This window comes from Podarcis raffonei, chromosome 14 (assembly GCF_027172205.1).
Source record: "Podarcis raffonei isolate rPodRaf1 chromosome 14, rPodRaf1.pri, whole genome shotgun sequence".
In the NCBI taxonomy this organism is placed as follows: Eukaryota; Metazoa; Chordata; class Lepidosauria; order Squamata; family Lacertidae; genus Podarcis; species Podarcis raffonei.
Window position 1 is genome coordinate 14,673,662 of NC_070615.1, and position 13,209 is coordinate 14,686,870.

Sequence of the window (13,209 nt, forward strand, 5' to 3'; positions counted from 1 at the left end):
AGGGTTGATTAGGTCAAGGTGGTCTGAAGGTTAATTCACTTGCTCCAGCACGATTTTGGTTTCCAGCGATAATGGAGACGTTCATTCAGTACTGAAATATACTCAGAGTCGAGAGTGGATTTCATGCTCTTTATTCAGCTCATAGTGGTGAGGAGGAATGAAAGTCCCCTCAAAGTATCTGCTTTATATACATTATTTACACAATGGGCTGCACGTGACTGGCTAATTCCGGAATTCTCCTGTAGGCCAATCGGGTTGTGGATTCACTTCCATCTGGAGCTGGATTGGGTGGCTCCTGCAGACCAATCATCCTGCTGCATTGTTCTAGGACCAATCAGACTGCTGCATTCTGAATCCTATTGTTCTGGGACCAATCAGACTGCTGCATTTTGGATCCTATTGTTCTAGGACCAATCAAACTGCTGCATTTTGGATCCTATTCAACTCAGTACATAACAAGTACTCAATAAACCATATGGCAGGAACTCGTATGCAGATCATGCAGATTTTAGTGCTAAATTTAAAAAACAGCAAAGACCTGATGAAGAGAGCATAGCAGAGGTTATATTTTCTGAGAATCCTCCGGAAAAACAATCTCTCAAAGGACCTGTTGATGGCATTTTACCATTGTACTGTGGAGAGTGTATTAACTTATGGTCTGTGTGTGTGGTTTGGGAGCTGCACGGCCAGGGAAAAAACAATGCTGTCCAAGGTTGTAAAGACTGTGGAGAGAATAATTGGGTGCACTCTTCCCACCTTAGATCAAATCTATGCTTCCAGGTGCCATAAGAAAGCTGCAGAGATAGCGCAGGATAGTGCGCACCCCGGAAATGATCTCTTTCAGCTTCTGCCTTCTGGAAGAAGGTACAGGGTTATGAAGACTAGGACTAGCCGTCTGAGAAACAGTTTCTACCCAAATGCAATTCTGGTTTTAAACGCAGTATAAGGAGTCTCTATAGGAGTATATTGTATTTTAAAATGGGGTTTCAGAGTTTTTAAGGGGTTTCTGAATGTCTTATGTAGATTTTCTAATTTCATTGTTCTGTATGGGACAATGACAATAAAGATATCGTATCATAAAAGGAATGTGTATGTAAAACAAGAATACAGGAACTCCTATGACAGAAAGGAGAACCTCAGGTCCTCTCACAGTGACCAACCAGATACTTATAAGAAACCCACAAATGGGATCTGAGTGCAACAGGACTCTCTCGCCTTGTGATTCCCAGTAACTGGCATTCGGAAGCATACTGCCCAGAACTGTGAAGGCGGAGTTGTAAAACACCTTCACCATCACCACTAAAATATCTGTTAAACAAAGAACGTAATAGCATTTAAAATTCTATTTATTTATTTGAATTAATATACCGCCCTATACTCACAGATCTCAGGGTGGTTCACAGAAAAGATCACAATATATAAAATCAAAATAAGAATTACCCAATAACATGCCCCCCAAGCTACATTTTAAAAGGGTATAGGATGTCAATCAGGTCAACCAAAGGCCTGGTTTAAAAGGAACGTTTTTGCCTGGTGCCTAGAGGTATAAAATGAAAGTGCCAGGGGAACTTCCCTGGGGAGAGCATTCCACAGATGGGGAGCCACTGCAGAGAAGGCCCTGTTCTCGTGTTGCCACCCTTTGCACCTCTCAAGGAGCAGGCGCATAAAGAAGGGCCTCAGAAGGTGATCTCAGGGTCTGGGTAGGTTCATATGAAAAGAGGCAGTCCTTGAGGTATTGTGGTCCTGAGCCGTTTAAGGCTTTGTAGTTCAAAACCAGCACTTTGAATGGGGCCCGGAAACTAATTGGTAGCCAGTGCAGTCGGACCAGGATCGGTGTAATATGCACAAACCGTCTTTCTCCAGTGAGCAACCTGCCCGCTGGATTCTGCACTAGCTGAAGTTTCCGAATCGTCTTCAGAGGCAGCCTTACGTATAACGCATTGCAGTAATCTAGCTTTGAAGTTACCAGAGCATAGACAACAGAAGTTAAGCTATCCCTGTCCAGATAGGGGCGTAGCTGGGTTACCGGCTGAAGCTGAGGGAAGGCACTCTGGGCAACTGAGGCCACCTGAGCCTCGAGCGACAGCAAATGATCCAGGAACACCCGCAAGCTGTGAACCAGCTCCTTCAGGGGAAGTGTAACCCCATCAAGAGCAGGAGACCTCCCAGCCATCTGGTCTAGGGAACCACCCACTAGATTCTAGATACAAACACACAATCACTTTCAAATCAATTTTGGTAACTTTCTAACATTATATAAAAACTGATTCTTGCTTTTACAAACACCACCAACCAGCTGCTTTGGGTGTGTTATAGTTTCAGTTGGTTGCTACATATTGAATTATAAATGTCCTCCGTTAGGGGTACGTATGTCTTTTCTTTGTCATTCAAGAAATACAGGGTGTCTTTGATAGCTGCTGGGTCAAATCCTTCTTGGGCTAACTGCACCTTCCGGTGTTTGAATGTTCCGGTGACCTCAATGGCATCCTGCAACAACAAGGGAAAAGGCAAAATTACAGTGCAATCCTATGCATGTTTACTCAAGTGCAAGGCACAGTATTCAGAGGGCTTACTCTCAGGTAAACAGGATTGTAGCCTTAATATTATCAGCTGGGCCATATCAACAAAAATGCCAAAAATAATGACAAGTGTCGGAGCTCTCAAGAACTCTTTATCAGGCAAGATGTTACACAAAATATGAGGAAGTGGGGGGGAAAGGAAAAGTACAAAGTTTGCCAAAAAATAAAAAAGTATAAACATTCGTCTGGCTGGTGTAGCTATGAAGTCAGCTTTTAGGCGCATCTCCAAGGTGTAGCTTAAAGTTGAGTCCATCTCTGTTGGGTTTCAAGTTACGCACCTAGGATTCTGAGACTAAGGACAGAATCGCACTGTACATTCAAAGCACACCCCACACATATTCAAAGCACATTGCTTCCCACAGAGAATCCTGGGAATTTAGTTTCCCCCTCACAGAGCTACAATTTCCAGTAACAACAACAACAACAACATATTGTTTATACCCCGTCCATCTGACTGAGTTTCCCCAGCTACTCTGGGCAGCTTCCAATCAAGTGTTAAAAACCATACAGCATTAAATATTAAAAACTTCCCTAAACAGGGCTGCCTTCAGATGTCTTTTAAAAAGAAGATAGCTGCTTATTTCCTTCACATCTGAAGGGAGGGCGTTCCACAGGGTGGGCGCCACTACCGAGAAGGGCCTCTGTCTGGTTCCCTGTAACCTCACTTCTCGCAGGGAGGGAACCGCCAGAAGGCCCTCGGTGCTGGACCTCAGTGTCCGGGCTGAACAATGGGAGTGGAGATGCTCTTTCAGGTATACTGGACCGAGGCCGTTTAGGGCTTTAAAGGTCAGCACCAACACTTTGAGTTGTGCTCGGAAACGTACTGGGAGCCAGTGCAGGTCTTTCAAGACCGGTGTTATATGGTCCCGGTGGCCACTCCCAGTCCCCAGTCTAGCTGCCGCATTCTGGATTAATTGCAGTTTCCGAGTCACCTTCAAAGGTAGCCCCACATAGAATGCATTGCAGTAGTCCAAGTGAGAGATAACTAGAGCATGCACCACTCTGGCGAGACAGTCTGCGGGCAGGTAGGGTCTTAACTATCAGTGGCAACTAGCCCTGATGGATGTGTTCTATGCCCACAGTCAGAGGCTGTATGACTCTGAATCCTGGAAGCCACAGGAGAAGAGGGTGCTTTTTCTTTGGGCATAGGTAAAGGTAAAGGTACCCCTGCCCATACGGGCCAGTCTTGACAGACTCTGGGGTTGTGCGCCCATCTCACTTAAGAGGCCGGGGGCCAGCGCTGTCCGGAGACACTTCCGGGTCACGTGGCCAGCGTGACAAAGCTGCATCTGGCGAGCCAGCGCAGCACACGGAAACGCCGTTTACCTTCCCGCCAGAAGCGGTCCCTATTTATCTACTTGCACCTGGGGGTGCTTTCGAACTGCTAGGTTGGCAGGCGCTGGGACCGAGCAGCGGGAGCGCACCCCGCCGCGGGGATTCGAACCGCCGACCTTTCGATCGGCAAGCCCTAGGCGCTGAGGCTTTTACCCACAGCGCCACCCGCGTCCCTTTTCTTTGGGCATAGTGTTGGCTATTTGCAGTATGATAGCACTGCAGAGAGCTTGCTGGGGAGACCATGCATTAAAAAGGGACTCAAAAAGTACTTAAACAAGGTTTTAATTACAAAAACAAAAACTCCTTTTACACTAAATACATTAACAAACAAACATGACCCAACCACAAACCCATCCCCCAGGGTAATGGTGCTGCTAGGTGCTGCTCCTTATATACTACATCCAATTGCTGACACAGCTTAATCAATGCAACTCAGCAGCACCTGCTGTGTTTCACAGCTGTAAAGCTGGATCTCGTTATCTTGCTCTGGCCCTTGCTCTGGTCCCTTAAAGACATACACATCGGGTGGAACAATGATGAACCTTTACATTTAAAGAAACCATTCAACACATAGTTGATTAAGGATACTTAATCCAGAGTGGTGCATGCGCTAGTTATCTCCCGCTTGGACTACTGCAATGTGCTCTACGTGGGGCTACCTTTGGGGCCGGGACCACATAACACCTACATTGAAAGACCTGCACTGGCTCCCAGTACGTTTCCGAGCACAATTCAAAGTGTTGGTGCTGACCTTGAAAGCCCTAAACAGCCTCGGTCCAGTATACCTGAAGGAGCGTCTCCACCCCCATCGTTCTGCCCGGACACTGAGGTCCAGCGCCAAGGGCCTTCTGGCAGTTCCCCCATTGCAAGAAGTGAAACTACAGGGAACCAGGGAGAGGGCCTTCTCGGTAGTGGCGCCCACCCTGTGGAACGCCCTCCCACCAGATGTCAAAGAGAACAACAACTACCAGACATTTAGAAGACATCTGAAGGCAGCCCTGTTTAGGGAAGGTTTTTATGTTTGATGTATTATGGTATTTTAATATTTTGTTGGAAGCCGCCTAGAGTGGTTGGGGAAGCCCAGCCAGATGGGCGGGGTATAGATAATAAATTATTATTATTATTATTATTATTATTATTATTATTATTATTATTCAACTTCTACAAATACTGGAACCTGTTACTTGGTGAAAATGGTCCTTAGTAAGGCAGACTTACCTGGATCCTCACAAAACAAGGCCTTGCATAAGCAGGCAGGTAGTCTACAACGTGTTTGTAGAGTTGTCCCCCATCAAATTCACAGCCGTCTGTTAGGCGTATGGATGCCATGCCTATCCTGCCCTCGTGACCTGCAAGGCAATCATTATCGTTGCTTGTGTTTCTTTTTTCTTTTTAAATCTTTATTGCATTTTTAAAATTACAAAGAAAGCATAAGTTAAACATTACATCCAAATATTCAAAAATCAAAAGGAAAAATATAAAAATAAAAGGGGAAAAAAGAAGAAAAAGAAATAAACAAGGTAAATAATATAAAACAAAAAATAATTAGTCAAGTACACTAAATTGTTCAAAGGGTACAAACAGTAATTTGAATATTCTATACACCAGGTCTCAGAAATAAATACATTTGTAATCCTTATTTTCTTTCTTTCTTTACAGTCACTTTCTTTCTGTTCTGGAAAAACTAGTTTGAATCCCTGCTATATTAGTTGACTTCCCTCTATCTCTTTGCAGCTTCAACACTTCTCTTAAGTAACAAATATTCTGTAATCATTTATTAAAATCAGTTTTTCCCATTATACCTGTCGCTTGTGTTTCTAAACCACATCACAACAAGTTCCTGATACAGCTTACTAGAAAAATTTTCTAACACTATAAATTATTAAAAAAACAGGCTGTCTTGACAACTTGTCAAGTAGTCAAGGTATACTTGACTACCTCAGTATAACAGAAGGAGCGTCTCCACACCCATCATTCAGCCTGGACACTGAGGTCCAGCTCCGAGGGCCTTCTGGCAGTTCCCTCACTGCGAAAAGTGAGGTTGCAGGGAACCAGGCTTTCTCGGTAGTGGCACCTGCCCTGTGGAACGCCCTCCCATCAGATGTCAAGGAAATAAACAACTACAATGGTACCTCAGGTTAAGTACTGAATTTGTTCTGGAGGTCCGTTCTTAACCTGAAGCACCACTTTAGCTAATGGGGCCTCCCGCTGCCGCCGCACAATTTCTGTTCTCATCCTGAAGCAAAGTTCTTAACCTGAGGTACTATTTCTGGGTTAGCGGAGTCTGTAACCTGAAGCGTATGTAACTTGAAGCATATGTAACCCGAGGTACCACTGTATCTGATTTTTAGAAGACATCTGAAGGCAGCCTTGTTTAGGGAAGTTTTTAATGTTTTGATGTTTTTTCGTGCTTTTTATATTCTGTTGGGAGCTGCCCAGAGTGGCTGGGGAAACCCAGCCAGATAGGCAGGGTATGTATGTATGTATGTATGTATGTATAAATAAATAAATAAATGCTTAACCCTCAGACCTTTTCTCTGCAAATCCAAATGAGTTGGAGAAGAAGACCATAGCTGCCTAAAGTCTACCGCTGCCCTACATCAAGAACGTGAACTAAAAACAGCCAAATTATGAGGCCCATCTCTCCAGTTAGGTAAGTGCTTTGGGCACCTGGAGGTTTCAGCTGAACCATGGCTGTTCGACACTGTAGTCACGCTGTGTGTGGGATGAGGGAGCTTCCTTGTACACATAGGTGAAAGGACTACGGTTTTTTAAGCCAAAACCTAAGGGGAAGGGGCTGGAATAGTCTTGATGGAACCAGCCTCCTCCCAGGGCTTCTAAGGTCTACGACCTTGAATGTTATTGACACAGAAGCCCCTTGCCAGGGCTGTGAGAACATGGTTGCATACTTTCTTATGAGCTAATCTGTGCTTTTTGTCACTTGGAAAGGAACACCTGGCATTGAATAGTGTTTACTCAAAGGATTTGTGGTTTTGGATAGAATATTTGGCGCTTGCACCTGAATCTGCCAGATCAGCTCAAGTATTTATGAGAGATTCTGTCCCTGTGAACTTATGTCAGGTGGCAAATATATAGGATCTATCTAAAAGGGGTGAAAAGGTTTAGCCTAGGGATAATAATAAAAAAGTGAAGGGTTACCATGACTTGCTACTCTCCCCCTTGCTGCAAGACCAGTTTGCAATTAGGCATTTCAGTCTCCGATTTGGTTTTTTAGGCCCAAGGGGAGCTGAGCTGTATTTCCTCCATCTGCTGTAACATAATCTGAGGAGAGGATAAGGAACTCTGGACTATTATTCAGTTCTCTTGTTGGCGAAATCTTTCCCATGGCAATTAGGTGTTTACCTCTTCAACAGAGGTAGGTGAAAACAAAGGAAAGCAGCTTGAAGCACACTTGGTAATCAAGCTCTAAATGTCCGTGGCAGAAATGGAGCACCCAGCAAAAGACTCCTATTGTTTGCTATTTTTCCTTTTTTAAAAATAAAAAAAAGACGTTTACTGAAAACATAACACATTTAATCACATAATCACATTTAATTCTTCTGATTGTTGTGCTTTATAATGGTTTGTTTTATTGTTTTTAATGTTTGGTGTTTTTAATGTTTTTAATGTTTTATGTTTTACCGTGTTTTATAATAATAATAATAATAACTGTATTTTTAATTTTGTATTCATTACATTCATTTCTATATTTAATTGGGGGTGTTTTAATGCCCCAATGGAATTGTTATTGTGTATTTTAAATTTGTATTGATCTTATGATTTGTAATTACAATTTTATTGATTTTATAATTGTAAACTGGTTAGATGCCATTTTGGCATATAAAGGGTATATAAATAAATAGATATTTTTTTTAAAAAAATGTGCATAATTGTATAAATAGAACTTGTCACTGATCAGTCTTTTCTTTTTTTTAAAGAAAAGAAAAGCATATAGTAAAATAAGGCTGCAATCCTTTGCACTTAGTCCTATAGAACTTAGCGTGGCTTTATGTTTGAGTAGACATGTATACAGTGGTACCTTGGTTTACAAACTTAATCCATTCTGGAAGTCTGTTCTTAAACCAAAGCATTCTTAAACCAAGGCGTGATTTCCCATAGCAGCGGGGGACTCAATTTACAAATGGAACACACTCAACAGGAAGCAGAACATGTTCTGCTTCCAAGGCAAAGTTCACAAACCAAAACACCTACTTCCGGGTTTGCAGCGTTCTTAATCCAAGTTGTTTATAAACTAAGCTGTTCTTAAACCAAGGTACCACTGTAAGTTAATATTTCGGTTCATACAAAATATCCACTTTTGTCACTGATTTCCCAATATTTAAAAACTGATTGCATTTAAGAATTCATCCTAATTCAACTTCCCTTCTCTGCAACTCAAAATGTGTTTACAAATGCTGAAAAATAATATTTTGGTTTTGTCTAGAAAGATAACGACTCCCTTCCCTGCTGCTACCTTTTTTAATGTTGATAAATTACTCTGCAATCATGGTGACAACACAATTCAAATGTGTTATGAGGAAAATACAGAAGGTGGAACAGAGATCTTCTGATCATCTAGGATGGGTGTTGAGGGAGTGATGGAAAGAAGGCCATTTTTCTCTCTCTTTTCAAGAAGCCACAAAACTATCACCTTTGACAGAGGTGGGAGAAAGGTTGTTTTCTGCTGCTCCAGAGAAGCGGACACGGAGCAATGGATCCAAACTGCAGGAAAGAAGATTCCACCTAAACATTAGGAAGAACTTCCTGACAGTAAGAACTGTTCGACAGTGGAATTTGCTGCCAAGGAGTGTGGTGGAGTCTCCTTCTTTGGAGGTCTTTAAGCAGAGGCTTGACAACCATATGTCAGGAGTGCTCTGATGGTGTTTCCTGCTTGGCAGGGGGTTGGACTCGATGGCCCTTGTGGTCTCTTCCAACTCTATGATTCTATGATTCTATGACACCAGAGAATTCATACTGTACCTGGAATGGGCACGCCATAGACATTTGCCTCCTGAATAAAGTTGATCAGTCCCAGAATATCTGCAACTTCAGTTGTAGCAACATTTTCTCCTTTCCATCTGAGATGGGGGTAGGGGGGGCAGCAGGGGAGAAAATCCCATTAAAGCAAACCAACTCAGAGCAAGTAACATTGCAAAATAATGGACACTTGCGCTACATTCCTTTGCAGAGATGTAGCCATACAAATTAAATAACTAGCCTGCAAGCAATATACCATATTTTTCGCTCTATAAGACGCACCTGAGCATAAGACGCACCTAGTTTTTAGAGGAGGAAAACAAGAAAAAAATTATTCTGAATCAAATGTTGTACTAAACTATTTAATAAACACCTGAAGGGTTTCATCAGGATACCCTGAACCTTGAAGATACTTATATCACCCCCCACACACACACCCAAGACCGGTTAATAAATAGCGAACAGCGCCCAATTCCACTACTCCTTAGCTCAGAAGAAGGGCACTCTGGGAACCAGGATGGGAACAGATTAATTGAGCTGCCTTTTTAAAAACTTGGCTCCTTTCTTGGGTACAGATGTGGCATTTTGCTCACTCCCTGCTTCCCCCATCTCTAGCCATGGTTGCAGAACTTCCTCTCCCTCAGAATTGAGGGTCTGTAGGACAGGTGGGCTGGGATGCAAGCAGCAGACAGTGGCCGGCACCTCTTGCTTTTAAAAAAATTGGTTTAAGCTGTCCACAAATGTCACAGAAGGGGCGCTGTGCAGAGAGGGAGAGCTGCGCAGTGCCTCTTCAGCACTTAAGAGGCGCTGTGCAGCTCTCCCTCTCTGTCCAGCGCCTCTCCAGCGAAGTGGGAGGAGAAACGGAGCCCCTTCTGAGAGCTGTGCAGCGCCATTCGCTCCGTAAGACGCACACACACACTTCCCCTTACTTTTTAGGAGGAAAAAAGTGTGTCTTATGGAGAGAAAAATACGGTAGGTAAAGGGTAAAGGGACCCCTGACCGTTAAGTCCAGTTGTGGACGACTCTGGGGTTGCGGCGCTCATCTCGCTTTATTGGCCGACGGAGCCGGCGTACAGTCATGTGGCCAGCATGACTAAGCCGCTTCTGGCGAACCAGAGCAGCGCATGGAAACACCGTTTACCTTCTCGCTGGAGCGGTACCTGTTTATCTACTTTAACATGCTAGGTTGGCAGGAGCTGGACTGAACAATGGGACTGAACAACGGGAGCTCACCCCATCATGGGGATTCGAACCAGGGATTCGGCCTTCTGATCAGCAAGCCCAAGAGGCTCAGTGCTTTAGACCACAGGGCCCAATGGCCACCCTGGGTGGGTGGGGCCAGTTCAGAGCCTGAGACCATTTAAACCTCTGGAAAATGCCCCAAACTGCACTTCTGACTAGCTACCACAAAGGGCATCCATGGAAATGTTTCCCTAGTTTGAGCTTTCGTGGCTCCAGCCCTGACAGAATAATACAGAAGCCCCTCTTCGAGGCCATTTCATGTTGCCATTTCAGCAAGTCAGTATGTGGACTGACTTGGAATAAGTCCACACATTCATCTGCTGACTGTTGGCATCACTAAGTGATGACTTGCATGTTGGTGCTACCCATTTTCAACATAATATTTTTCATTGTAAGCTCACATATTTAGCAAGAGGTCAACAAAAGAGGGAGGGAGGGAGGGAGGGAGGGAGAGAGAGAGAGAGAGAGAGAGAGAGAGAGAGAGAGGTGTCTGTGTGTGTGTGTTTGTCCCCCAACCTGCACTGCATAGTGACATGATCACCTAAATTCTCTGTTGCACATCATCTTTCTGATGTATGAGCTGCATACATTAAAAGGTAAAGGGACCCCTGACCATTAGGTCCAGTCGCGGACGACTCTGGGGTTGCGGCGCTCATCTTGCTTTACTGGCCGAGGGAACCGGCGTACAGCTTCTGGGTCATGTGGCCAACATGACTAAGCTGCTTCTGGTGAACCAGAGCAGCGCACAGAAACGCCGTTTACCTTCCCGCCAGAGCGGTACCTATTTATCTACTAGCACTTTGACTTGCTTTCGAACTGCTAGGTTGGCAGGAGCAGGGACCAAGCAATGGGAGCTCACCCCGTCGCGGGGATTCGAACCACTGACCTTCTGATCAGCAAGTCCTAGGCACTGTGGTTTCACCCACAGCGCCACCCATGTCCCTTGCTGCATACATTAAGAACCCACAATTATTTGCTTTCGGCATTTAAAGGTCATAAATATATATAATAAGCCAACAAACCGGAATGTGTCTCCAACTCGGTCATGGAAATAAATGAAGTTGTTATGGTCAATCATTAAAAGATCACCACTGTTGAAATATAAATCCCCTTTCTGGAACACATCTCTCAGCTTTTTCTTTTCAGTCTGGCTCTTGGCTCCCACATATCCACTAAATGGTGCAAACCGTGTTATTTTACAAACTAACAGTCCCACTTCACCTATAGGGAACAAAAAAAAAACAAAACAAGCAAGAATAAAAAGGCAGTCCCATACTGGGAAGTTTTTAAGGCCTGATGTTTCACTCTGTTTTGTTATATTCTGTTGGAAGCCGCCCAGAATGGCTGGGACAACCCAGTCAGATGGGCTGGGTACAATCTATGTATCAGTCTATCTATTATTACATTTGTTAGTTGCTTTAAAAAATAAATTATCTCTCGCTTGGACTACTGCAATGTGCTCTATGTGGGGCTACCTTTGAAGGTGACCCGGAAACTACAATTAATCCAGAATGCGGCAGCTAGACTGGTGACTGGGGGCGGCCACTGAGACCACATAACACCGGTCTTGAAAGACCTACACTGGCTCCCAGTATGTTGCCGAGCACAATTCAAAGTGTTGGTGCTGACCTTTAAAGCCCTAAACGGCCTCGGTCCAGTATACCTGAAGGAGCGTCTCCACCTCCATCGTTCTGGACACTGAGGTCCAGCTCCGAGGGCCTTCTGGCGGTTCCATCACTGCGAGAAGACTAGTTACAGGGAACCAGGCAGAGGGCCTTCTCGGTAGTGTCACCCGCCCTGTGGAACACCCTCCCACCAGATGTCAAAGAGAAAAATAACTTTTAGAAGACATCTAAAGGCAGCCCTGTTTAGGGAAGCTTTTAATGTTTAATAGGTTATTGTATTTTAGTGTTTTGTTGGAAGCCGCCCAGAGTGGCTAGGGGGACCCAGCCAGATGGGCGGGGTATAAATAATAAATTATTTATTATTATTATTATTATTAATGAGATAAAATAAAACAGACAAAACCAATCAAAACCCTCAAATTTAAAACAATGTATCATACAAAATACCCAAAATGCTAATCTAGTAATAATGACATGTCCTAGCCACCCCAGATAAACACCACTGTAGAGGAAGGCTAGCTTGGTTACAAAATAGTTGAGTGAATATAAAGGTTTTAGCCTGGTGTCAGGCATGTTTCCTTGGGGATAATGTTTCACAGGTGGAATTGTTTCATTCACAAGTAGGGAATTTGTGGCCTTCCAGATGTTGCTAGACTGCATTCCCATCAGCTGCAGTGAGCATGGCCAGGGTTCAGGGATGATGGGAGTTGTAGTCCATCAACCTTTTAAAAGGCCTATTGTTCTCCGCACTTCAAAATGATCATAGAATAGAATCATAGAATCATAGAGTTGGAAGAGACCACAAGGGCCATCGAGTCCAACCCCCTGCCAAGCAGGAAACACCATCAGAGCACTCCTGACATATGGTTGTCAAGCCTCTGCTTAAAGACCTCCAAAGAAGGAGACTCCACCAATGATGTGCAAACAAGGCCTACTAAAACGGCAGCTCAAAGCAACAGCAGCATTGACTTTTACCGGCAAATAAAGAAGTAAAACATATGTACCTTTAGGAACTTTTATACAGTAGCCGTCTTCATTTCGGAAAGGTTCATCTTTCTCTACATCATATTTAATCAGGTCATAGCGCATTATTTTCTAATGAAAATGGTGATGAGGATGATAATGATTATTATTATTAATCGAATTTATATACTGCCCTATACCCGGAGGTCTCATATACATCACATTTACATATACATTGCATTTTTCTTCATACAGACCCCCAATACTGTTTATATAAAAAAAGAGAACACTTTAAGCATCATATACATGCATGGACTTCTTCAGCTGATACACTTGGAAGCAGCGAAGGCTGCTGCGCTACCTTGAACACCAGCTGTTAGGCGGTGAGGCTAAGCAGCTCAACAAAGCCCCACTGCCCCTCCGGCTTGCGAGGAGACCCTCCCTGGAGCCTGAAGAGGTCCTCTTTGGGATCTGAGGTAGGTCTCCTT

At 43.9% G+C, this 13,209-nt stretch overlaps 1 protein-coding gene across 3 annotated transcripts in view; it reads right to left on the minus strand.

The window, feature by feature from the left end:
- Positions 1-13,209, minus strand: part of SLC27A2 (solute carrier family 27 member 2) — a 69,174-nt gene that overhangs the window by 34,032 nt on the left and 21,933 nt on the right. For 2 of the 3 annotated variants that reach the window (XM_053365121.1, XM_053365120.1), the window contains 5 exons: positions 12,763-12,853; positions 11,156-11,354; positions 8,895-8,992; positions 5,133-5,263; positions 116-2,487 (listed from right to left, as the gene is read on the minus strand). In XM_053365121.1, coding sequence (XP_053221096.1) covers positions 2,311-2,487; positions 5,133-5,263; positions 8,895-8,992; positions 11,156-11,354; positions 12,763-12,853 — 696 coding nt within the window. In that variant the 3' untranslated portion in view covers positions 116-2,310. Of the gene's footprint in view, positions 1-115; positions 2,488-5,132; positions 5,264-8,894; positions 8,993-11,155; positions 11,355-12,762; positions 12,854-13,209 lie in introns of those variants that run through there. The other variant, XR_008327526.1, reaches the window with a different exon arrangement.